Source organism: Carassius carassius, chromosome 21, assembly GCF_963082965.1.
Source record: "Carassius carassius chromosome 21, fCarCar2.1, whole genome shotgun sequence".
Classification (NCBI taxonomy): domain Eukaryota; kingdom Metazoa; phylum Chordata; class Actinopteri; order Cypriniformes; family Cyprinidae; genus Carassius; species Carassius carassius.
In genome coordinates this window covers 20,349,627-20,376,861 of record NC_081775.1, presented here as the reverse complement: position 1 = coordinate 20,376,861, position 27,235 = coordinate 20,349,627, and the positions used below count along the sequence as shown (strand labels likewise).

Genomic DNA, 27,235 nt, shown 5'->3' with positions numbered 1-27,235 from the left:
AAATAATCTCAGAGGACGTAGATTGTTATTACGTGGGTAGCCTACTGTTTACTTTAATATTTTATATTCCGACATAGGTCTGATACTCACAGGAGAACTGTTTTGCAAAATAGCAGCAAACGTACAAACTTCTGCTCAGAGCCCGTAGAGAACAGCCGAATGGAGTTTAGGCGAGGGTCTTGTTGATGATTTGTTGAGAGAACTGAGGTGAAATGCCTCCCTCTGGTGTTTGTATTGCAAGAAGAAAATATTTAAGATTTAAAATCGTTGTATAAACATTAGTGTACGTTATAATACAGGCATTCTAGCATAATTCTAATCAATACGTCAATAAAGCTAACAATATAATGATTTTAAATTATTTTCCGAATTTTGATGAAATATTTGAAGGGTCACATCCCCCAATGTGCATGTTGCCGTTCACATAATTAAAGGCTTTGAGTTCTCCCACAGGGACGTGAGAGAGAATCAGGCGACTGTTTCTCACGAAACACCCCTTTGGTGACAGATATAAAGATTAGAAATAACTTAATACACGACGCTAGGTGGTTCCACGTGAATTGCATATTTTAATTACTTTTTGAAAATGTGTAGATTTAAGAGTCTGTTTAGCAAAGCCAATTTTATATAGGCTATGTTGCGTGCGATCACATTTATTTATGGCTATATAACATACTTAGATGTGTGTTTCATTTATTTTATTTAAGAGATCGTACATTTTAAATAGATTACATAAAATATGTAATAAAGAGGCGTTTCTTCACAAAATATGAAAAGCTTCAGAACAGAGCTGGTTGAAGTGAACAGTGTGCGTGGGGAGGCGTCAGTGTGAGAATGAGCAGCGCGCGATCTGTGTACTTTCATATTTTACACTGTGAAGCGCGTGAGTCGATCACTACACACTGGATGTACCTGCTAAAGAAACACCTTTGAAGGCGCCCAGGGCAGAAAATGGGACACCTCAGTTCCCAACTTTAAATCTGACAGGAGTATTGTTTCTTGATGCAGAGTCTGGACTTTTGACATGGCAGTAGACGGTAATTATGTGATATAATTTTTATTCGTAAGGTTGATCGTAGTAGTTTGTACGTTGCAAGCTAGAGATGATTCGGTGTATCTGCTTCCCCAGAATAACATTTTCTTTTCAGTTTCCTGATTATATAATTTTGAATATATCATATAATTTGAATTCAATATAAATGTTTTAATTGCACTCATTTAGGCAATTTCGCGTATTTTTTAAGTACATTAGATTTTGTTTTCCAGTTATATCTGCTCAGGATAAAATAGCCTGTGCCCAGTGACATAGTTGGTTTTAAAGAATTAATCGTTGTCAGTCTGCTAATTAATGTGTGTATGATGGCTTATACATTTTTGGGTTTCAGTGTGTTCAGGTTCACAGCCTTGTATTTTGAATCAGTTCAAATGAATTTTGAATTGAGTTATTTGCTTTTAATGAAGCTACATTTTCTTAATGATAACTCTAATTATAATAAGCAAGCAATAATGATTTATTATTATTATTATTTATTTATTTATTTGGCTCTCCATTATGAGTGTAAAATGCCAAAATAACTGGTTTATTGATATGTTGTGAAGTTTGAGTTAAGAATTTCATTTATCAGCCTGTTACTAAAGATTTTGTGATTTTTATTTGTTTATTTATTTTTTGTGTAAATTGAAAGGTGTCAACTTGTAATAATGGATTCTCATTGACAAAATCCTGCACACCATTCCACATCTCAACATGTCCTTGAAAACCTAAAAAACGATCCTATTTTCCTTTCAAACCTAGAACTGTATGAAATCACAGAACACAATGAAACTGTCCTCAGTCTCTGTAGTTTTCTAGTGAACCAGTTACCTGCTGAGCAGTTTGTGTCACTACACCACTTAAATGAAGGCTTGCATATTCATTTTCGCATTCATCAGCATAGATAATGAGGCCAAACAGATCTGAGGGAGCTCCAGCTCCACATTTCTGTCTCTTTCAGTCTGTAGTAGCTCATTACTCCACACAGATGTTGTGTTTCTCTCCCTTCCCGAAGTTCAAACCCCTCATGCTGTTCGGAGATCTCTGGCACACTTGCTTGGTTTCTCACAAGAGACCACATCGTTAGTTCAGTCCAGTGGGTACAGCAGGTGAGAAAAACACCTTGGCCTGGATTTAATTATGTTTTTCAGAATTAAGAGCTGTCATGGATGATGGACCTCTAGATAAAATATGGATTTAGAATCTTTTTATTTATTTTTTTTTATTTTTTTTTATTGACACATGCAATGAAATGGGTCACATGTGCTTGGCCATGAAGCCTGGCTGTAACCTCATATTCATGATATTCAAATGTAATAGTTTAAAGGAATAGTTTAATCTAAAAATGAAAGTTGTGTCATCATGTGGTCGCACTCATGTCATTCTGATTTCATACCATTTTATTTCTTCTGTAGACAACAAATGGAGATATTGATGCTGCTTTTTTCATACAGTGAATGAAAATGACACAGAAACATTGCTGATGGTTTTGTTTGTCAAGTCTGGAGATGGTGACCATTTAGTTATATTGTATGGAATAGAGCAATATGAACATTTTTCTAAATTGAGCAATTTAGTTTGTGTTTTGCAGAATAAAACGTTTTGGCTTTCTATAGACTTTTTCATTTTTCCTTTAGTGGATCAAGAATAAGGTTTCAGGAGGATATACTGTTTCTAGATTTGGAAGCACATCTTTTTGTGCACACATAAATAGAAATAAGGGCAACATCTGTCCAGGACTAACAGGCCTTGCCGTGTTTTCACCCTCCAGCCACAGTTGTGCGACATCTCTCTAATGTCTGCTTCAGAGGCACTCTGATGAAAGACTGTGTTCATCTGTGACTCCATCCCAAATGCATTCACACAGGCAGGCATCCCCCATGCACTCTTGATGAGGACGGCCTTTGTAGCCGCCTGTGAGGCTGCAGGGGACGAGTGCAAAAGACATCCCTTTTATCTCATCCAGGCCTCCACCTTCCAACACGCACACAAACTTATAGTCTCTCCCTCTCATCAACTCGTGCTTATGCACACACACACATATGGAGATATATTACCATCACACAAGCTGTCATGCACAGAGATGACTGATTGTACTCATTTGTGCTAGGACTAAGGTGGTGATTAGAAGTCTGAGATTTTAATGAGCACATATGCACACGTCTCTGTCTTTGTTTGTTAATGCACTAGCCTCTCGCAGCGTCTGGAAGAAAATCTTCTTATGCTGCCCACTGACTCATTTACAGTCACCAGTCAAGCCAAACTGTGCTGTGGTGGTCTGCTGTATTGCTTTTAGAAATATGCAAATTTTTTTAGTTTTACTCTCACAGTTAAATGTATGTACACTGTCTTTTTTTTTTTATTAAAGGGACAGTTCATCCAAAAATAAAAATTCTGTCATTTACTCACCTGCATGACTCGTCCTTTTGTGGTACACAAACAAAGATATTTTGAATATTTCTTTTTAGCTGTTTGGTTTATGTAATAATGAAAGTCTGTGGGGTCAACTTCGCAACAACCTGAAATGAAACATTATTTATTTATTTATTTTCTGAACATAATAATAAAACCAAATTAATAAAACATAATTTTTTATGGTATTATTTATTTTATTTTTATGGTTTTATAGCATTTTTCACAAAAGAACCAAAGTCAACTATTCCTTTAAAGCATATTTTGTACCAGGAAGATCTTAGCAGGCGTCTTTATTAATTATATTTTATGTTAACTGTTTCATGAATTGCAAATGCTAGTTTTGTCTAGCTCAGCAAGAACTGATGTTTTTGAGGCGTTCGGTATTTAACAGCACTTAAAGTTTTCTTTCCTGGAAATCTGGAGCCTCATATGCTTTTCATTAGATTACCCCATGGGCTACCACTGCTCTGTTTTTTTATCACCCTCTGACATGCTAATGCATAATTTTCCCATTAACTTTGCTGACTAGCGTCTTTAGGTATTATTCTGGGAAGAATCCAAGCCACCCAGTCAGCCGCAGGAGATGTGGGTCATTCAAACATTTCTTATTTGCTTTTACTTAAGCATAAACCTAAAACTCTTCTCCTAACCACCAAAACCCTAATGACAAACACAGTCCTCAAACTGACCGGTAACCACAGCACTGTTGCTGGACATAAACACTAAATCACCTACAAGGCACTAGTCATTCTAATGCCAGGTTGAAAGAATAATGGAATTTGTGTTGAAGTGAATGAATAAATGGCGAATCTCTCTTTTTCTGCTGCAGCGGCCTCTAGTTTTACTTTCTGTCGTCCTGCGGTGGAGTACAGGGCTCTTCCAGAGGACTTTAAGTACCAGCTGAGTCGTTGTGCAGGTGGAAACCTCACCTGGCATGAAGGGCACAGCCGCAAAACAGCTGGTGGCCGAACAGTCAAACTTCTCCAACAGCCTGGAACCGAAGGACTGCAGGTGAGACCAAGAAGGAAATCTTTAATCAAACATCTCACTCATACATGAACCCTTTTCACATGATAGTTGGGGCAGTTTCTATACTGGTGAATGGGAGTGTAAGAAATATATCATTTTTTTAATTACCCCCAAAAATCAACTTTCCTAAAGAGATTTTTTTCGATTGATTATGCAAGTTTGAACAGAGAAAGGTTTAGATAACTAGATAACTATTATTATTATTTTTTTTTTTTTATTTGATGCCAATATGTAATTTGCAAATGTATATGCAATTTGATTGTATAGCTTAGTGTTATAACTGTACATTACATTTTTTAAGAATGAAAATACAAAAAACTTTTATATTTTCTACATTTATGACTTTAATAACTGTGGAAACACGTATTTTGTCTTATTATCAGAGCTGGTGGTTTAAAAGTCTCATTGAGCATGAGAAAGAATAACATTCCTCTTCTTCAGATTAAATAATTAAGATGAGTACAAAGCCAAATGGTTTTTATATATGCCCTGTATACATAAATGATTATAATTTTGTATGATCTCATTAACATGACTTGAGTATCAAAACCCAATCTTTTTCAAGCTCTTGCTAGTGCACTTTCAGATGTTGTTGAAACTGACCTCAAGAGCACATTGAGAAAGACTCAAAAATATAGCTAGTTGATCACCATATTCATATATCATATGAAAGGATAAGTAGATAATTTAGTAACTTCACTATTTGCAGTGCAAATTTATGTGACCGATATGAAAACCCACAGAGTAGGTAACTATAGTTATTATCCAGTAGAGCTAAAGCCATGACGCCTTTCAGTTATTCCATACCTCATCATTTGAGACTTTGTGTACTGATATAATGTAGGTATTGCTGTTCTGCATTATTAATACTGGGAAATTTCTCGCCTTTCAGAAATGCACTTTTTCATGCAACCTGTGCATTAAAAAAGGTAAAGGAGGGGGGTCTGGCAACAAAATGCTTCGTTTCTCTCTCCATCTTTCCATCCATCTAAAAGTGTGTCATTTGTAAAGAATGAATAAGATGCTGTTTGGCCAGCGGGTAGAGAAGATAGAGACCACTCTCTACAGAGTGGCTTTAAAAAGCTTTGTGGGCCTCAGGTTATATGGGCACTGCTGATTTGAGTACTGCAAGCAAAGATATGGGTAGTAATGTGTGTTTTTAACTTCATTTGATCTTCTGCATTAGCATATTAACGAAGCAAGTGCCTCTAGTCAGGTCTGCAGAGCTTTGTGGGTCAGAGTCAGTCTCGCCCACGCAATTAGACTCTTAGATTTTACGACAGGTTTGAACATACTAATTAGACTCAAACCTGATTTTGTTAAAGTGAGATAGATATATTATCTGTTAAATAATAGTATTCAAAAGTAATTACTTGAGGCAAATCCAGTGTTCTGTTGTCATTTCCATTTTCTTTTCCATTTCTCTTTTTCTAGTGCTAAATTAGTTTTTTTTTTAATCTCCTCAGTGAAATTAGCAGAGGCGCTGTTCATTTGGAAATTTTGTTTAGTGGATTAAATATGAGCGTTTAAACAATTTAGCTAAATGAAATGTACACATAAAACACATAAGATAGGTGCTGCCATTCTCTGAAAATAATTTTTACACATAGTATAATATATATTATAATACATAAATACTTTGGGGTCACTCGTCAGACAGCGTTTTAATATGCTGATTTGGTGCTCAAGTAACAGTTCTTATTACTATCAATATTGAAAACGGTTGTGCTGCTTAATATTTTTGTGGAAAACATGATACATATAATCAAAGATCAAAAGTAAATCATCCATATATTATTATGTATTATTATTTTAAAATGGATAAAAATGTTTCATCTAATTTTATTGTCTCATCAGATTTATTTCAAGTCTCAGACACCAGATTCTATAACATTCACAAATCTTGCTTTCTGCCAGAGTAATTAGAAGAGGAACACCAGACTTAAGGTGAATCTTCTGAACTTGGGTTTAAATTTGTAGCATTTTGCTGAACCGAGTGTGAAGGTTCAGAATGTTTGCCTTTGATTTTCCAAAAAGTGAATTCATGATCAAAAGCTTGGCGTGATCAGACATCCATGTTAATTTATTCCTCATGAAAAAACCAAACAGGAGCTGATGAGATCCTAACTAACCTCTGCACTTTTTTGGCCTTAATTTAAACCATCATTAATGAATGGTGAACCTTGTTAGCCTCTTCCAACAGTGACAGGAGAGATAAACAGCTCTGTTTTATCTCTTCCCCTAATGGCTTCATACACAAATCCTTTGTTCAGCCCAGCTACACTTGTTAGTTTTTTTCTCAACAATGCAGGTTTGTGTATCTCAGTACATGAAAGACTCACTGACATCTCACCACACAGTGTGCTCTTCCCAGAAAAAATGAGCGAACAAAGAAGAAAAGAAAATAGAAAACGTCACTTTTAGCGCAAATCTTTTTTCCGTTTCATCAGCGCTGTTGTGATTATCTATAAACTTTGCCAAGACAAACCACTTTCCACAGACATGACATTGCAGAATGATCAAAGAAGAAATAAGGAACTCAAGTGCCTGTTGACTAATTGTAGTCAAAAATGTGACTGTTATGTATGCATTTGTGTACTGGGGGCCATTTTTGATAGTTAGGGTGTGTATCTTCTCATTATTGTGCTCACACTGATCCTCTAGGGTCTGTGTGAATGGAACTCATACTGTAAATAATTCATGTTTTACATTTAAGTGGTGTGAATTCCTTTCTCGCTAACATATTCTGTAAAGTATAGACTCTCTCTATAGCATTGCCTAGTAAGAATGATTGCATCAGCTTGTCTCCATTGTATGTCAGAGTGCATTTCAAGAGAGTATCTCGAATAATGGGCATTAAAATAGGGGAAGTTTGAAAGCTGCTTAGTCAGATCTATTGTAAGCCCCAAACAATGTACTTAAAAAGATGTAAATGCACTTACTGACATGCCTGAAAATCTCATCTACAAGTGCTTAAAGGAATAGTTTCCCCAAAAATTTAATCTGCTAAAAATTTACTGACCCTCAGGCCATACAAGATGTAGATGAGTTTGTTTCTTTATCATTACATCACATACTTCCCAGTGGATCCTATGTAGTGAATGGGTGCCGTCAGAATGAGAGCCCAAACAGCTGATGAAAACATCACAATAATCCACAAGTAGTTGACATGACTCCAGTCCATCAATTAATTTCTTGTGAAGCACACAGCTGTGTGTTTAATAAACAGATTCATCATTAAGCATTTTAACTCTCATTCTGATGGCACCCATTCACTGCAGAGGATCCATTGGGGAGAATGTAATGTTATCTGCCCTGATAAAGAAACAAACTCATCTACATCTTGGATTTCCAAAGGGTGAGTACATTACATTATTCATTTTTGGACTAACTATAATTTTAAGAGGGGTTCTACAGCCATAGAGAGACCGCAGTGTTCTTATGCCCTACAAAGACAGTTGTTAGAGAGATGTGCATCCTGCCCAGGACCAGATGAGTGGAACAGTCACTTATTCAGCCTTTATGTGTGCATGCATGCATGTATACATGTATGTTCACATGCAAGAATGTATGTGTGCAATTTCCTGCAGTTGCAGAAGAAAAAAATCCCCACTGCACTCAAGGGCAAACACAGAAAGGGCATAAAGTAGAAAGTTGCCTGAGGGAGAAAGAGAGAGAGAGCAGTAGAGATGGGGCAAAAACTGTGAAGGAGAAAGAAAATTGAAGATGAACTTGAGGGATGGGGTACAGACGGCGGCAAATGGCTTAGAAAAACAAAATAAATAGAGGGAGAAGTGAGAAAATAGAGGCCTGTGATTTTCTGAGGATAAATGACTGTTAATGAAATGGAACACTAAGGAAAAGGAAGAAAATATGCAAAACACAGGGAATGAAACTATTTGTGAAACAAGTCACCAGAATTTATGGCAACCTACCACATTAGAAAATAGTCAAATATAATATAGAAATAATATTTAATGCATTTATTATGAATTGTAATAAAGTGAAGTTTGATTGGACATCTATGGACAAGGGCACATAATACTTATTAGTTGCACATTGCATTGTTTTTCATTTATCCATGGGGCCCACCACCCTCCATTTTGGAGTTTTTTTATGTTTAATGTTTTTGAAAAAAGTTGTTAGTTGTGCAGCTTATCATTTTGTGAAAACCATGATATCTTTTTTTTTTTTTTTTTTTTTTGGATTCTTTAAAGAATATAAAGCATTTATTTGAAATAAAAACCTTCTGTAATTTATAAATATCTTTACTGTCAATTTTGATCAATTGGGTGCACCCAAACAAAATTATTTCCTTTCAAATCAAATTTGACTGACCCCAAAGTTCTGAACTGTAGTGTAAATATTCGTAATGCTTCTTTGGTGTCACAGTAAACTAACATCATAATATTGTATGTCACAGATGCATTAAACTCAGTTTCATTAGCTCATAAACATTCAGTATGTCTAAATGGGGATGATTTTCTGGAATTATCTTTGCGGGATGATTTTGTATAATTAGTCTGTAAGCATATGGAAGTGTGTGATGAAGGTCAAGCGAGTGTTATTGTGGCTCATGTCACTAGCGCAGCCATTGTAACGAATGCTAATCATTCTAGAATGGCCTTCATTTATACAGCTCGATGTGCAGAATCATGGCCGTGTCCGTTAGGCAGCCAATCAGATGGCTGTGGAAGATGAAAACATCCATCTCAATCACTGCCGGTGCATGACATGGAACACAGTTATTTAAACAAAAATTATATTTCCCAGAGGACTTGGCAGAAAGGAGAGCTGTTTGTCTGTTAATATACTTCTTTTATTGCGCATGAGATTGATTTCAGATTAGTAGTGCTATAAAAAGTTGGGCATTCATGCGTGGTTGGACTCCAGAAGGACGCATACTATTCAGTCACATTTTGAGATTTGTTTTTCAATACCGCTTATCTGTGAAATGCATATTTAAATTAGTTTCCCTGTCTCTCTCTTCCCCATGCTCTATTTCTTTGTATTTCAGTTACGTTCAGGTGAATCGTGCTCTGTTTACCACACCAGCCCAACCTTGCTGTGTCTCTCCAGGCCAGTGGTTTTGTGGTCTCAGCAGGATGTGTGCAGATGGCTGAAGAAACACTGTCCACACAACTACTTGACCTACGTTGAAGCCTTCTCCCACCACGCCATTACAGGTGTGTTATCCAGCATAAAACAACAACAACAACACCTATAATTGTTTATAATTTAATATATCCCTATTTGATTTTAACATGTTAGCCATTATTCATTTGAAAATCGCATTCTGTGTGAAATCTCACAGTGACCTTGCACAAAATCACCTTTTAAAAGGTATTGCATACTCAGCAGTTATAGACCAATCCCTTGACTCCAGCACATCTACTATATATCATATGGTATGACAGAAGCATTAACCTTTTAGCTGAAGGTCAGCCAACCTGTGCTCATCTAGTTTTCCAAAAATACGTCTCTTGTCAAAGAACTGGTTCTATTTCATTCTCAATCCCTGAATTTACAGTGCTTTAGTCTTTCATGCTTTCATTTTCTAGAAAATGCACTGAATCCTCAAAAGTATGAAATTGGACATCTGCTATCTACGCTCATGGAAACTTTTAAAGCCATTTATCTGAGACATGTATCCTTCATGATGCATGAACATGTACAGTCCCAAAGCCTTCATTAGCTATTTGCCTGAGCTGTGAAAGACAAGTTATAATTGTATCAATTTCAAGCTTTTAAGTGCCAATGAAAAGAATCAGGCACTGAGATATATAATGTCATATAATAACATTAGTAATATACAGCACAGTTCAAAAGTTTAGGGCCAGTATATTTATAAAAAAAAGAAATAATAATAATACATTCATTCAGCAAGGTGCATTCATTTAATCAAAAGTGGCAGTAAAAAATTAATTCTGTTCTTTTTAACTTTCTATTCATTAAATAATTCTGGAAAAAAGTGTTATGGTTTCCACAAAAATATTAAGCAGCACAACTTTGATAATAATGATTAATAAAATTATAATAATCAATATATAATAATAAAATATTTCTTGAGCACCAAATCAGCGAATTAGAATGATTTCTAATGGATCACATAACACTGAAGACATTTGTAGTAATATTTTACAATATTATAATTTCAGAAACATTACATTTTACTGATCACAAACATTTGAATAGTAGTGTATATTTCTTTTTGCCAAAAAATAAAATTTATATTATAATTAAGTACTTTTTTTGGCCATCAATGGGGAAATCTGCAGCCAGTTGGTTTTTTTTGAAGCTAGGACTCATTGGCCATACTGATATCCTTCAGTACTATTTTACCATGTTTTTCTTGGGTTTGAAGCATTATAGTGTGAATATGCGACTCATGTCTGAGCATATCACGGGGTCCCACTCACACACTGGCACATAGACCGCTGCTTCTCCCACTCACTCCTTGAGTGCGCTCTTGCTCACTAGGGACCAGTGTGGCTTCACGTCCTCCACAAATCCTCTCTTTTCATTCAGTGGACACAAAGCATTAAGATCACAGACACACTGGGTGAGATCCATAGAAAAGTAAATTGAGAGAAACAGAATATAGAGATTTCAAAAACAGGTGCAGTGTTTTTTCTGCATGGCTGTGGACTGAAGTGTACAGTGTCACAGCACGAGAGGCTCAGTTGGAAATAAAGTGGGAAATGAACCCGGGGCAACCTGTGCCCTCAGGCAGCGGTTCCACACAGCATGTTACCATAGTCACACATGCAAAGATCACTGGGAACACGGAGATAATAACCTTAGGGAGATTTGCTATGCTGTAACTTGTTTATAGCTGCCAGCAAAACTGTGCATGCATAATGCAGAGGCTGCAGAGCTTGTGTTTCCAAAGAGCTCATGTTTAGTGAAACTGTCTTTCTCTCTGTCACTTTGTCTTTGACAGGTCGTGCTCTCCTGAGATTGAATGGTGAGAAGTTAGAGCGGATGGGTTTGGTTCAGGAGACTTTGAGACAAGAGCTTCTCCAGCAGGTTCTACAACTACAAGTACAAGAGGAAGGGCGCAACTTACAGCTGCTGAGCAGAGGTGTGTGTGTGTGTGTGTGTGTGTGTGTGTGTGTGTGTGTGTGTGTGTGTGTGTGTGTGTGTGTGTGTGAATAAAGAGAAAAAAAGAGGAAGAAATATTCTGCAGCAGGTGGCATGACCTAAAAGCAATAATGTGAGCATAATGGAAAATGAAAGTTGTGGCGGATTGGTGAATCTGTGCCTATTTATCTCTCCCTAGCAGCTTTATTTTATGCTTTAGTGCAGGAGGGTTTACATTTTTTGATGGCAGAGATGCCCAAATACGTTGATCTTCTTGCAAGGACACCCTTTCCAACAACATAAGCCAATTGTTTAGTTGACTACATCTTTTTCTACTCTAAGCTACAAATACATTCGAAAATGCTTCTCCCCTTCATTCACCTTAAGTGAATGTAGCCTTGGCCAGGAGGGGTTGATGTCATCAGGCGGTACCCATCATTCATTGGGTGTTTCGACCCTTATCCGCAACACCCTCCAGATGGTGGGTCGGCAGTGGTGGCCAAGTCACTGCCCATCTTCCCCTCCTGGCTTCCAGCTCAACACCTCCCTCTTGCTCCATCACCAGCAAGAGGCTCTTTCTGCTGCCTCCCCAGTCCTGCGAGCTGATGCCTTTCTCTCCTTCCCTGTTATTCCAATGGCTGTTAGCATTCTCCACACTGACTGAGCAGGGAATCCTCTACAGCCAACCTCGACCGGGAACAGCCAAGCCTGCCATCCTTTCCCCCTGCAGTCGTGCTGCAGGTCTTGGTATTTGGCGTTCTTTCTTTCAAAGGCCTGTTCACATCCCTCTTCCCATGGGACTATAAGTTCTATGAGGATGATCTTTTTTCCCTCTTCAGACCACAGTACCACATCTGGCCTCAGGGTTGTCTGGACAAACTGGGGGAATTGCAGCCTTCCTCTCAGATCGACCTTCATTTCCCATGACTGGGCCTTTTGTAGCAGACTGGTTCTTGTTGTTGCTGTGGTTGGTGGCTTTTCCCCCTCTCTTACAAACTGGATTGAAGTTGTTTTCCGAAGAGGCTGGCGTCTCTTTTTCCTCTCCTGCTCTAAGGTGTGGGCGAGTGTCGTGAGCACCCTATCGTGGCGCCACCTGTACCTTCCCTGGGTGAGTGCTTTTTTACACCCGGCCAGGATGTGTGCCATGGTGCCCCTCTCCCCACAAAGCTTGCACAATGGGTCCTCTCTCATGCCCCACTTGTGCAAGTTTGTTGGGGTTGGGAGTGTGTCATACACTGACCTCAGCAGGAAGGAGATTCGGAACGGTTCCAGTCTCCATAGGTCCGCCCCGGTAATCTTCCTCTTGGGAAGATCCCATCTGGTCCAGGCCCCTTGAGAAGCTAGGTCCACTGCCCTTGATCTTCATCCTTCCTCTTCCAGGTCCCTTACCTCCTCTTGAATCGGCTCTTCTTTCACTGGTTCCTGCCTTCCTCCACTGTTGAAAATGTGAGGTTCCAAGACCCTGTCTTCCAGAGCATGGTGCTCCAATGACATCACGTAGCTTCAGCATGCTCTCAGCTTGTGCAACAGACGAATCAGCTGCCCACTTGCGACCTGATCTTGTGATGACGCCTGCATGTCTGACTTGTTCATCCTGTGAGTCTCTATATGTCATTACGACTCTGCACTTTGCGACTTTAAATTCCTCAACTACAGATGACAGAGGAAGTTGGAGCTGCCCTGATCTTATGTAGAGGCCTACTGAAGTGAAGCTTGGAGGGATTCCCAACCACTTTCGGAGGTACTTATTGATCTTCCTCTCCACTCCTTCAACGCATGTCATCGGGACCTCATACACAGTCAGCAACCACATGATTCTTGGCAACAGTCCGTGTTGATAGAGCCAAGCTTTAAACTTCCCAGGGAGCTCTGATTTTTCGATCCCCCTGATTTTTCGATCACTATTAGAGTAATGTCAGATGAATAAACCTGAAGAAGTATGAACAAAAATCAAGAAATTAATGATTTAATTAACATTTGTGAATTTTATGAACAGTCAGTACTAGTGACAAATAAAAATTTGCTTGTTGATAGTCCCATAGTGTTTATTAAAAAAAACCAAATCCATAAAACTCCCCAAAAACTGCCTCTTCAATTTCGATGTCCAGCATATACTGTAGCACTTAAATATGTGTGTAAGTTACCACTGGAGAACTATTCTGAGACATTTTACATTCATTCACTCATTCATGCTTTTTCTCTTCCCCTCATCTCTCACTTTCCCTCTGTTTTTCCAGGGCTCTCTGGAAACCTGTCATAGCTTCAACCGTGCGTGGGGCAGTTCTACCAGACTGACTGCACTCTGAAGGGACATCAGTGGGTCTGGTCAGACTGAGGCCAGAGACATTTGACTGGAGCTGTCATGGACTAGGACACAGGGACAGGTTTCAGTTATACAGCTCAACCTTCACATTCTCACTAAGCTTAAAGAAAACTCATACCAGATGAGACCTACAAAAGGAGCTTTCATGTGCACTCATGATTTATCTACCCCAAATCTACTTTGTAATGGAAACATTAAATGCAGAGGAATCTCAAATCTTCATAACTGATAAAGGAGGACCCAGCTGGCTGTACCAAAGCTCCACTGATTTAGTAAAAAGTCAGATCCATTTTTAAGTCTGCAAGACCTTCTACAGTGATGTCTGGTATTACTGACAGAACTTGCTATATTATGAACTTTGCCCACAGAAACAGGCTTACTAACTATTTTCTGCTGGAATGTTACCGTGCCAGACGTGCCCTCAAACGTGCCCGTCAAGACAGAACTACGAAAGCAAAATGTATCCAGTTCCTGCAGGTGTTCCTGGAATCATTTGACGTTAGAGTTAAACCTAAATAATTTAAACCTGCATTTGTACTGTGAACCCAACTGGACAGCCTGTTTAAGTGGGTTGTATTTTTTCTTCTGAAAACTTAGTTTCTTTTTATTTTCAGATGATTCTGTTCTAGGAACGAAAAGATAAAAAAACTAGTTCCCCATGTGACAATGACGGCAGCATTTACAGCGAAATGATAAGTATCTTTGGTCACAAAAGTCTGTGTTTATGTTGTGTAAAAATTACAAAGCTCTGTAAGTCTCTGAGAACTGCCGATGACAGATGTAAGACAATGACGAGCTGCATTGTAGCCTAAAAAAGACTCAAGCGTGGACCTGCCCAAAAGGCCATTCAAAAAATCCCACATCAAAACATCAAGATGGTACAGTGTGACAACCTGAACGTGTTTTTGGAAACGCAAAACGGCGTAAATGTGTTATTTTGTGAAGACTTTGATTTCAAGTAATGATAGGATCCTGAGTTCTAGTGTTGTGACACCATGACTCAGCTTGTGATATATTAGATTTGATTATAAATTTCCTGTCAAGGTTAGGCAGAAACATTCTTAATACTGTGTGAAGTGCATTGGCATTTAAGTCACTTTACAGGCAACAGTTTTCTACTGAAAGAGGCTAAACTAGTTTAAGCATTATCTGTACTTTGTAAAAAGCCAACTGATTTGCCATTTAAAAAATAGGCATTTTTTGTTTTTAAGTCAAAGTTCGGATTACACAATTTGCTTTTACCTTAGGGCAGTGCTGATCATGTTAAATCTGCATTGTACATTCCAGAATGCACTGTCACATTTTTACATGACATACCATTTACCGAAAGAAACATTTGCATTTTGTCATATATTATGGTCTTCAGACCTACAGTTAAAAGACTGTTCTAACTGATCATAAAAGTTTTTACCATTTAAATTAATCATGCATATTTGTGTATTTGACATTTTACATTTAAATGATTATTTCTGAACATATTATATATGACAGGTTGTTTGTGATTGTTATGAAGCAACATTTTTTTTTTCTTTTTTTTTTATACTTTTTGTGTGTATGAGTATGTTTGTGATATGGGAATTAGTTCAGAGATAACAATACTCCCAGCTCAAGCTGTTTTGTGAACTTTTCATTTAAAATAAAGTAAGCCTGCACAACTTGCACTCATTTTTTAGAGATAATTTTTAAAGAGATTTCTTTCTGTGAAATTATTTGTTTTATTTGGGTCATTCCTACAAAGCCTTTTGAGCTTTGAAACTAAAAAAAAGGCTAGTTTATACAGTTCATGCACTTATACTTAAATATTATTTACAAAACAAACTTCTAATCTTGTGAAACTTGGACTACAACAATTTTGGAGATGTGACCTAGGCTGATGTTGACCACATGAATTACTAAACTTTTAAATCTACAAGAGTGGACCTGTTGTGAAGTAGTTTTCCAGGTTTGCCTACTAAGTGATGTCATGACATACAGGTACAGTTTGAGACTAACACTAATTAATTAATTATTTTCAACGAGTAAATTAAAACACATTTAAGCCATTTTTTTATTTAGAGAAAATTTAAAAAGATACAGTCCATAGCTTTAGGGACTTTAGGCACTGAATTATAAGAATGGCACACAGAGCGTGCCGAAACTACATTTCCCACAATGCTTTTCTCGACGTATTAACAGCTGACTGTCGAGTCCTGCTTCATGGCGAGTCGGATCTCAGTGGAAAGTTATGTGTGAGATGGAGTGCAGGAGGAAACACTCAAGCCGGTCGAACAGGTATCACAATACAGCTGTCTGCGATCCACCATTTACTCTACAAACATATAGAGTTAAATTATAGGGAAAGTGTCAATGCGTTACGCAGGTGCACTTCTCCCTGACCTTGCTATCCGTTGACCCACACCGAGCCAATTAATTATTTTTGCCACGGTATGGTACGGTTATTCATACTATGGAATACAACGTTTCATCGTTATGATGATGAAAGATATTTACTCGTAATAAGAACATAAATCAGCATTGTGTTAGTTAACCCCCTTCTTTCCCTCCTGCCCCAGTTCCAGCGGGCGGCTGCTGCGCGCTAATGACGCGTTATTATTATAATGAACCATAGACTGAGGTCTCCCTCCCGACACGACATGTGTTCCCATTAGTGCACCGTGGAGAGATCACATCCTAACTGATCCCCAACCGAGAGTCGACCTTTGAGATGTGATTTAATTAACTCGTGCATTAAAAGTATTGTGGTTTATAATAATTATTTAATACCAGGTGGTATGACCTACATTTTAATTTAACACACATTCTTTTTGTAAAATCTATAGTCTACATTATTATAGTTTTAGAATGTAGGTGGGGTGGCCAGCTCAGATTAAGAACACTTGGAAAACAGTGAAGTCAACATTTAGTATAACAAGCTACAACCTTTGATGTAAAAGATTTACTTGAAGTAGGCCTACACTGTGCGATTTTAAGTTCTCTATTTAAGTCATTTAACAACAAATTTGCATTGTAATACTTTAACAGCACGTTAATTCATGCTCACATGGCATGTAATTAAAATGAAATGATTTATATTTTTTTAGTAAACCTCTTATTTTGATTGTTTTTATTTTAAAATAAATTTTGAATTATAATTAATTATTAGCTTTTCATCAACTCATAAGACCCATGTAGCTTCCTCACGAAGCCCAGGGTTTTGTGATCCCAAGTTTGGGATCCCTATAGCATATAAAAAGCCACAAAAAGCATTATTTATTTATTTTTTGTTCCGAGTAAAATATGTATGCAATCTCAGTCTTTCAGGAAGAAAAGTACTGTAGCGAAATATGATTCCAAATAAGATTAATGCTATCCATTGGGTTTTGGTGCTATATTTTTGTTTAATTATAAATATTATAATATAAATATATTTTGTTAATCATATAAATGAAATCTGAGAACTCTGAGTAGCTAAGCTTTCCTTGTCTCTTGGTTCTATTAATACTTTCCATCCATGTCACCTGGAGATCTGATCCTCTTATTCAATCAAGCCCACACACTGCGAGCGAGTTTCCAGACACAAAGAAAAGTCGGTTTCTATTTATTAAAAGGTTTCTCAAATACATTAGAGTGGTCGGCTAATGATCAAACCTCAAGGATTACTCTGATAAAACAAAGGCAGATCCCAGTGTTTATCTACAGATCTGGTGCTTTCTTGGGGAGGCGTGTGTTTTTCCCAGTGCGTTCGGAGTGCGATGATGTCTGCCCTCTCTGTGACCCAGGCTTTGTGCTTCAGCTGTGATTATTAGCTGGTTTATCTGTGTTTGGCCGTTTGAGCTTCGTTGAGAATGTGACCTTTATTGCTCATATGGAAGACAGCCGTCAGACTATTTTAGCTGATATGAGCACGCTGCCCGGATACACAGGGGCCAGAATATCAGGCTGCTGGGCACTCCGTACAGATGGAGGGTAAGTTATTAAATGCACTGTTTTTAGTATTTAAAAGGTTAATTAAATGCCGTTTTATCCACCCATTTGAGTACAATCTGAACAGAGTGACATATGCCTTTTGACATGTCCTTTGGCTGTTATCATAGTATTAGCAGCACCTTTCTCCATTGCTCTGTGTTGTTGAGCTGTTTTGACTGAGCTGTGACTGCTGGCCTGATTTAGTCACTCACTCATGTTGACACAAAGAATGAGAAACAGGTTATGTATGACACTGATGTGATCCAGGGGAAAAGATCTCTTGGCTGCTGTTTTAAACCTTTTAAATTATTTCAGTTGGATTTTAATGTTTGAAAGCTTGTTCGTTTCAGTTTTAGGTTGAATCAATTGATCATGTACAAGAAAATACTTTAAAAATTCATTCACACACACACACACCCATCATTGCTATTTTAGTCATATTTGCTGTATACACTATTATAGTGCTTCTACATTTGTATTAATTTTTAAAGTTTTAGTAATTTGCCTTGTCATTTATATTGGTTTTTGTTTTTATATTTAGCCTTCGTTTATTTTTAGTTGTATTAATTTTAGTGCTTAAAGCGTATTTCATTTAATTTGTGAAGGCAACATTTCTAATTTTTTAAAATTCCATTTCATTTCAGCCTTATTTCAGTTAATAACAAAGATTGGTAACACTTTACTTAAAGCCTTTATGTATTATAAATGTAGTTTTAATTAATTTGAATATGCCTTGTAATGCACCTCATAATGCATTGTACAATGTCATGAATAATTGTAACCACAGTTAATACATTATAACACTTATAAATTTGCTGTTACACTATGCATTTTAAATTTGATTATAATTAGTCTCGACAAGATATAATATATAACAACGCGTATTATGAATAATTATAATCCATTATACCCTATAATGACACTTTATAATGCATTATACATAAAGGCTTCAAGTAAAGTGTCACCAAAAGATTTTGAATAGTTTTAGTTTTGCTTTTTGTTAAGCATATCAATTACACCTGCTGCTCACTGCCAGTTAATTTTGTAAGGCATTTACAATTGCATTTGGCATTTATATCCTATAAACATCAAACAAGTTATAAAATATATGTTCATAATTATAATAAACTAAACAAAAATAACACTTTGCACTTTGGATTTTGATAAAAGCAACTTATTTAATTCTTTGGTACATGCTTTGTTGCTGATTTTTTGTTTGTTTTAGTAAGTGTTTGTGTTCATGTTTAGTAAGTAAAGTGTTCCTGTGGCTCAGTGGAAGAGCATTGTGTTAGCAGCCCAAAAGGTCATGGGTTCAATTCCCAGGGAAAATACATACTGGTAAAAAAATGTATAGCCTGAATGCACTGTAAGTCGGTTTGGATAAAAACATCTGCTAAATGCATAAATGTAATATATTTGTTTTGCATGAAACGTTATGAAAAAAAGTTAAGTGTGCTATTACGTAAAATTAGTGGCACCAAAAAGAATAGAAAAAATAACTGTAGTCAGTAAGGTTTCCCAAACACTCCACCTGTATTTGATTGGTTGGACATACAGATTGCCCCATCCCAAATGCATCTCATTGGTGGAGCTGCTGTTGCTATGTTGGGTGGGTCAGACAGAAAACAGTGTTCACACTTTTTGGGAAAATCAACCTACAGGTGTCTTGGTAACATTTTACAATAAGGTACCAAACTAACTGCATCAACTAACAATGAGTATTACATTTAGCTCAGGTCCATTAAATAATATTAAAAGATACAACATTTGATTTGAATTATGTATTAAACAATTATTGAAATTAAGATTAACCAAGATGAGTAAAAACTAAACTAGGATTAAAACAGTTCTCTTTTTTTGTTCCAGTGGAAGTGGTGAAGACTCTCTGGACAGACTCCTCCCTGCGGTCAGCACTTCTCGCAGGAAAAGCAGCACTCTGGGTAAAACCGAACCTCCACTGCTCCGCACCGGCACACGTACCATCTACACAGCCAGCAGACCGCCCTGGTACAATGAACATGGAGCACAGTTTAAAGAGGCCTTTGTTATTGGTACGGGTTGCTGGAAACATACTGAATTCATGCTGAACAGAAAAATACCATTCAAATAAGACTTTCACTACTGGCTCAGTTTAGGTTTTATTGTAGATTTGAGTTTAAATACTAAACCTGAATGTCTGAATGAAGTAATCATGTTAATACAGGTCTGTGCGGTGGCAGTGCATCTGGAAAAACTTCTGTATCCAATAAAATCATTGAAGCTTTGGATGTTCCTTGGGTGGTTTTGCTATCTATGGACTCATTCTATAAGGTGAGATGTTTGTGAGTGTTTGTATCGAGTGTGAGTTCTGAATGAGGGATTGTTCCACCATGTGAAGTTAGCCTGTTAAGTCAAGTTTTTGTGAAAATCTTTGCAATCCTTCTCCTTCTATCTCCATCTCTGTTGATGTTTGTACCAACACGTAACCACACAAAACATTTTTTGATAATACTCATAATGTGTATCATGTATATCTTTAAATAGTATTAAAGGTTTTGCTATGAAGAACCAGTCAGAAACTACACTACTTATGTATTTGTGCTGATCTACTAAAGAGAATCAGACTACACTGGTCATGCTGTATGTTATATCAGAAAAATAACATTTCATATTTAGACAAACTATGACTTTTTTAATTGTGTGTAGCTCTGAACATGTTTTTGCTAATCCTAATATATTAAAACAGCCCCAGATGCTATGGTTTATGTGATCCCTTGCATTGCTGTTAAAACACATATGGTGGTAGGGCAGGATTGTGATCTTTCCAGTGTCTGTGTCGCCCCACCAGTGATCAAACATGCAACCTTTATGTTACCCATCTGCAGGTTCTGTCTCCAGAGGAACAAGCTCTGGCTGCCCGTAACGACTATAACTTTGACCATCCTGGAGCTTTCGACTTTGAGCTGCTTGTGACCACGCTGCAGAAACTTAAACAGGGAAAAAGTGTAAAAATCCCAGTCTATGACTTCACTACACATGGACGCCAGAAAGACTGGGTGAGACAGATGTTTCACAGATTTTCCAGAAGTATAATAAAAATATATACCACAGATACAGTCATAATTTATCATAGCGAAGATGGCTTGGAAAAGATTTTAGTTTGTTTGATGGTCTTTGCTCTTTCAGAAAAATGTTTATGGTGCCAGCGTCATTATCTTTGAAGGCATCTTGTCCTTTGCCGACAAAGAGCTCTTGCAGGTATGGTAAAATGTTTCGATTTCAGAATGTTTTGTAAAGACACAGATAAAAATTCAAAGCAAAGAAAGCGGTAAAAATATTTTGGTGATGAAGTACGGGAGAAGTTGAAGGACCATTATCACAAATCCATCTTAATAACATCGCATTAAATCAAACTTGGTCTTTTGTGATTTTTAGCCCATATCGTATAGAATAGGATGTATATGCTAATGTGTTCCGAGAAGTTGATAAATCAGTGCATTTTTATTTAGTGCATATTGATTACTAAAGTAATTACTAATATTGATTACTTAATTTTTGATCTTGATTTGAGTGTAAAAATATCTTTGTCACAACTGAAAGCATAATATTCTTCTTTTTTTTGCAGCTGATGGACATGAAGATTTTTGTAGATACAGATTCAGATATCCGGCTGGTACGGCGGCTGAGGAGGGACATCACAGAGAGAGGCCGGGACATTGAGGGAGTCATTAAACAATATAACAAATTTGTAAAACCAGCCTTCGAGCAGTACATCGAACCCACCATGAGACTTGCAGACATTGTAGTGCCACGTGGTGAGTTCAACACACATGCATTGGTGCAGTTCATAATTGCAGTTTGCAGATGTTTCCATTATTTATTTCTCTCCTTCACACACAGGTGGAGGTAACATGGTGGCTATTGACCTGATCGTTCAGCATGTTCACAGCCAGCTAGAAGAGGTGAGTGAAAAAGGACATTATGATAGTGTCCTGTGAACTGATCTTATCCATTCTTTCAGACCAGGAGAAGCTATTCGCTTATTTTTGTGGTCACATTAGTAGTCTGCCCTAGACAAAACAGGTAAAATAAAATAAAAATAAAAACTATTTTTAACAGCTTAGGTCATCATGTAAACCTGAGATGTTTTATTTTTTCTCCCAATATTGTCTCCAAAATCTAAGGGGCATGTGGTGTCAGGGTTGCCAGGTCACAAAAACAAACTAGCTCATTGACCAGTCAAAAATAGCCCAGTAGCTCTTTTCCAAATCTCAGAACTCAATATATGCCACTCCCATACCTAAAATAAATATTTTACAGTCACTGTTATGTGTTATACACAATTTCAACTAAAAAATCACTGTATAGTATAATCACAAACTGTTTGTTTCATAAAGGAGCTAAAAATTCATTGCCTCACAAATCTCATTTAGCACTTTATAAATGGTAGAATATACAATAGGTAAAATATTACAAAACAAGTAATCCAGTCAAATACAATTTATATCTTGTTCTTCAGCTTCAGCTTTCTTCACATTTCCACACAAAACAAACAGAAACGGCGCCCTCTGCCGGTGAATCTAGGAAAAATTAAGGAAACAATTGTCTTAGTGGTTCTTAGACAAGACAGATGACTTCTCTCACACTCTCAGCCTCATTCTTTCTCTTTCATAGTTTTTCACTGCTCTTTCATATCTGTTCTATTTCATGCATTCTCTCGCCAGCGTGAGATTAGTGTCAGGTAGAGTAGTTTTCCTCTTTCTCACACACACCCTCATATATAAACATAAATTTGCGGTCTGTAAAAAAAATCAATTTGTTAAATATAGAGAGATTCTCTGGAGTAAAAAGCTTGACATCTAGCCCTCAACCAGCTATACACACACACACACACACACACACACACACACATATATATATATATATATATATATATATATATATATATAGTTGGTCTTGTTGTGTATGTTTGTGCCTTTAAACAGGACTATAACCCATAACTATGTTTTCAAATAAAGGCAAAATGCCCAATTGATCCTTTAGTAATAGTGTTAGAAATGTCATGGACTGGTTTACAAGTGGCTTTCATTTGTATTTGAATCATTTTTTGCTTTATGTCTCTGCACTTTCATATGCACACACACACACACACACACACACAGGGCACTCCTGGCCACGGCCCATCAGTCCCAGCCGCTTCCTCAGACTCTCAGTGTATTGGAAAGCACACCACAGGTCCGCGGTCTGCACACCATTATCAGGTGAGCGTCGTATGAATCAGTTCTCTGAAACACATCAAGAGTCCTACTTTTAAATGGTAACGCTCATTGTTGAACTGTGTTTTGGAATCCATTCATCTGTTCCGGCTGCCATTCAGAATTCCTCACATGTGTGAATCAGGCTAATGACTCACTGGCCTGCTTTACCCTATTCTCTGCGTCTTTTATGTACTCCTCCTCAATTTTTCTGTTTGTTTTAAGGAACAAAGACACCAGCCGTGATGAGTTCATCTTCTACTCAAAGAGACTGATGCGGTTGCTTATTGAATATGCGCTGTCTTTCTTGCCCTCCAAGGTGTGTGGGTGTTTTTTTTTGTGTGTGTGTATGTGTGCCACTCAGTGTATTTTTCGCCAAAGTTTGATATTATTGTGCGATCAAACCTGAATTTGAGATTTAAACTATTAACTAAGACTTGAATAAAATTTTAATGGAATTAATTACGTGAGCTGTCGGTTACTAATCAAATTAATTGCTAATAAAATAATTTGGGTTAAGTATGTTTGCCAGTTAATTAATCAATTGAGTAGCAATTAGTCACACATGTATTAATAAAATATAGTTTGAAGTAATTACATTAAATGACAATTAATTAATAAAATTAATTTCTAATAATCACATATCAATAAAAATGTGAATTGAATTATGCCTGTTGATTAATCAAACAAATAGCAACAATTACACACACCACAGTATGCAACTACACATTTTTAATTAATCAAACTAATTGCAATGAATAACACTTACATGTATATGATTACAACATTTTATTGAATTAATTACAGTAAATGTCAGCTAATTAATCAGCATACAAGTCAGTTGGCACATAAAATAATTATTAAAAATAAATGGTTCATGGTGAAGTATTAATGTAACTATGACTGCCTTAATATAAATATTTTGATGACCTTTTGTCATCCCTTTTAAGGAATACACAGTGATTTTTTTTTTTTTTTTTTTTTTTTACATTTATTATTAGGCTTCAAAAATATAACAGTTTTTAATTTAAGTAAACTTAAAACAATGCTAACATAAACCCATAATAAGTGTCATGTTTACTCCTGCCCTTCCTGTCTTAACAGTTAGGAAATATACAGAAATGTAATAAAGTTATCAAAGTTATATGCAGTCTGCACTGCATAAACTATAAATTAAATAGTTAATCCTTATTAAAGCTACAAAAGTTATTTAGTCAAGAGCAGCGAGTCATTTTCTCTGTTCCCTTTGTTCTTTAACTTTACTGACAGAAAGATTTATTGGCTGCTGTCCCTTTAAGAGCAGACAGACACGCGGATCTCACCGTTTATATACTGTCTATGGATCTCGCCTCATTCTCTCACAACTCTTTTTGTTCATTTTAGACTTTATATAAATCATTTAAGATTGCTCTTATGAGGATAATGTCATATAAGGGCATTCGCAGACAGCGCATTCTCTTTTGTCTTGCCACGCTTAAAATGTTTAAAAGCATTTAAATGAATAAGAGCGTGATCATATAATGTAAAGCTAGCCAACGGATGGCAGAAAATACGGATGCTGCGTTAATTGCGTTAAATATTTTGACACGTTAAACCAAACAAAAATTAATCGCATGCGTTAACGCGTTAACGTTGACAGCACTAATATATATATATATATATATATATATATATATATATATATATATATATATATGTATGTATCTATATATATGTATCTGTTAATGTCTCAGCCCTTCACAAACCCTATATGTCCGTTTTGCCTGATGGTCTCTGTCTCCGTGGTAACGGAGATCTCCTGACTCCTCAGTTTCATTCTTTTTGGTGGCTGTGGTTACCGCTTTCTCACTTAGTTTCCGTGGTAACTAAGACCCCCCCCCCCCCCCCCCCCCCGCCCTCCATTTAGCTGCACTACCTGCGACTGCCCAGAGACATCAGTGAGGACCATGTGATACTGATGGACAGCACCGTTTCCACAGGAGCAGCGGCCATGATGGCAGTGAGGGTGTTGCTGGTATGTGGCCATCGACCTCATTCATTCCACAATGTACTGATGAACAGTACAAACCCTGAATGGCTGTACAGTCCAAACATTTTTGCTCAAAGTGTATTTGACTGTCTTCTCTAGCAATAAAGTAATAAGGTGCCGCAATGATGCATTTGTTGAATGTGAGTGTGTGTGTGTATATACAGGACCATGATGTCCAGGAAGACAAGGTTTTGTTGGTGTCTCTGTTGATGGCGGAGCTGGGTGTTCACTCAGTGGCTTACGCCTTCCCTCGTGTCAAAATCATCACCACTGCTGTGGACAAGAGTCTAGATGACCTCCTTCATGTCATTCCAGGCATAGGTGAGTTTTCCTGACATAGATTCAAAAGGTTTGAAATGGAAATAAATACATTAACAATTGATTGTTAATTTCAAATAAATCCTGTCCTTTCAAATTAAACTGTTTTCAAATGATAATAAAAAGAAATGTTTATTGAGCAGCAGATTAGATTCATTTCTGAAGGATCACGTTACATTGAAGAAAATTCAGCTTTGTTATAACAGAGATAACTTACATTTTAAAATATTAAATAGAAACTACTTCAAATTGTAATAATGTTCCACACTATTTTTGTTCAAATAAATTCAGCATTTGTAAGCACAAGAGACGGCGTTCAAAAACATTTACATTTCATTAACCCTAACAATGAAATATACTTCTATAGTATTTTATTAATCTTAATTAATAATGCTATGTTAAAGGAATAGTTCACCCCAAAAAATAAAATTCTGTCATTAATTATTCACACTCCTATCATTCCAAACCCGTAAGACCTTTGTTAATCTTGGTAACACAAATGAAGATATTTTTGATGAAATCCGTCAGCTTTCTGACCCTCCGTAGACAGCAACGCAACTACGTACATACTTCGTGGTATTCTCCAAAATGGTGCTATGGAGACACGAAGGAGAAGATTTTTTTTTATAAAGTTATTTTAGTTTTTTGTGCACAAAGTATTTTCATAGCTTCATAAAATTGTTGAACCATGAAATTTCACATGGGCTATTTTGTCGATGTTTTTGGCACATTTCTGAACCTTAATCGTGGTAGGTCCCTTGCTGTCTATGGCGGGTCAGAAAGCTCTTGGATTTCATCTGAAATATTTTAATTTGTGTTCCGAAGATGAACGAAGGTCTTACAGGTTTGGAACGACATGAGGGTGAGTCATTAATGACCGCATTTTCAGTTTTGAGTGAACTATCCCTTTAATTTCAGTATTTACTAATACATTATTAAAAGTTATATCTGTAATATTTAATGGACTAATATATTTCATGAGCTAATATAAACTAACAATTAACAGTTCTATTTTATTAACTAATGTTAACCAAGATGAATAAAAATATTGCAATCAAATATATTGCTCATTGTTAGTTAATGTTAGCAAATGCATAAACTAATGTTAACTAATAGGAATTTATTGTTAAATACCAAAACATCTTACTGACCCCAAATCTTTAAATGGTAGTGTATATAAATATAAGAAACAAACCCTACACTATGTCCTGAGATCTTGTGGGTGTGTTTTTGCTGTCATTGAAGGAGACTTTGGTGACCGTTACTTTGGGACAGATGGGATTTCATCATGGAGTGACAAAGAGCAGCAAGAACCGCATAGCTGCTCACCAGAGGTTTGACCCGCTGTTCAATCAATTCCAGGAGCTGTGGATAGCGAGGATCAACACTTACCGTAATTTCATAAAATCAGCCAGGAACAAAAATAGATTTGCTAGCACACTCATGAGGTGCAGTATTTGTCACACTTCATTTTATGACCTTAGGTTCATGATAGGATCTAAAACAGTAAATTGTTTTAGCAGTAAACATAGAATTTACATTTGATATTTTATTCTGGAGTATTCCTTAAACACTGTCACGATAGTTCAAAATGTTCAAACTAGACATATTTACAAATTTTCTAAATATTCGTTTTTACATTTGTATAAATACTCAAAAGACTGGACCCATATGGCTGTTTATCAGTTTTACACATTCATCTTAAAAATAAATTATGTCCCTCAATTCTACATCAGTTCTACATTTTTAAGAGAAATTTCTGTTTGATCATTCTTGAGGCAGCTATCTCCAAGAGAGCAGGTTGGAAGAGTTTTTACCCACATGTA

At 36.7% G+C, this 27,235-nt stretch overlaps 2 protein-coding genes across 2 annotated transcripts; both read left to right on the top strand.

The window, feature by feature from the left end:
- The first annotated feature begins 779 nt into the window (after window positions 1-779).
- Window positions 780-15,283, top strand: samd10a (sterile alpha motif domain containing 10a). Its single transcript, XM_059503733.1, has 5 exons — window positions 780-1,037; window positions 4,278-4,459; window positions 9,495-9,663; window positions 11,421-11,561; window positions 13,798-15,283. Exons 1-5 carry the CDS (start codon window positions 1,025-1,027, stop codon window positions 13,818-13,820), a joined length of 528 nt encoding a protein of 175 aa, XP_059359716.1. The 5' UTR covers window positions 780-1,024; the 3' UTR covers window positions 13,821-15,283.
- A 732-nt stretch (window positions 15,284-16,015) lies between these two features.
- Window positions 16,016-26,927, top strand: uckl1a (uridine-cytidine kinase 1-like 1a). The gene is given in 13 exon segments (XM_059503734.1): window positions 16,016-16,154; window positions 19,695-19,879; window positions 20,032-20,138; window positions 20,693-20,863; window positions 20,994-21,065; window positions 21,433-21,622; window positions 21,708-21,769; window positions 22,532-22,548; window positions 22,970-23,068; window positions 23,288-23,391; window positions 24,796-25,076; window positions 25,256-25,412; window positions 26,655-26,927. Coding segments are annotated over 13 exon segments (1,587 nt in total). The 5' UTR covers window positions 16,016-16,107; the 3' UTR covers window positions 26,750-26,927.
- The last annotated feature ends 308 nt before the right edge of the window (window positions 26,928-27,235 follow it).

Coding starts and splice junctions, on each gene's coding strand:
- samd10a (XM_059503733.1), top strand. Junction 4,460..9,494: donor CTGGAACCGAAGGACTGCAG/GTGAGACCAAGA, acceptor TTTGTATTTCAG/TTACGTTCAGGTGAATCGTG. Junction 9,664..11,420: donor CTCCCACCACGCCATTACAG/GTGTGTTATCCA, acceptor TGTCTTTGACAG/GTCGTGCTCTCCTGAGATTG.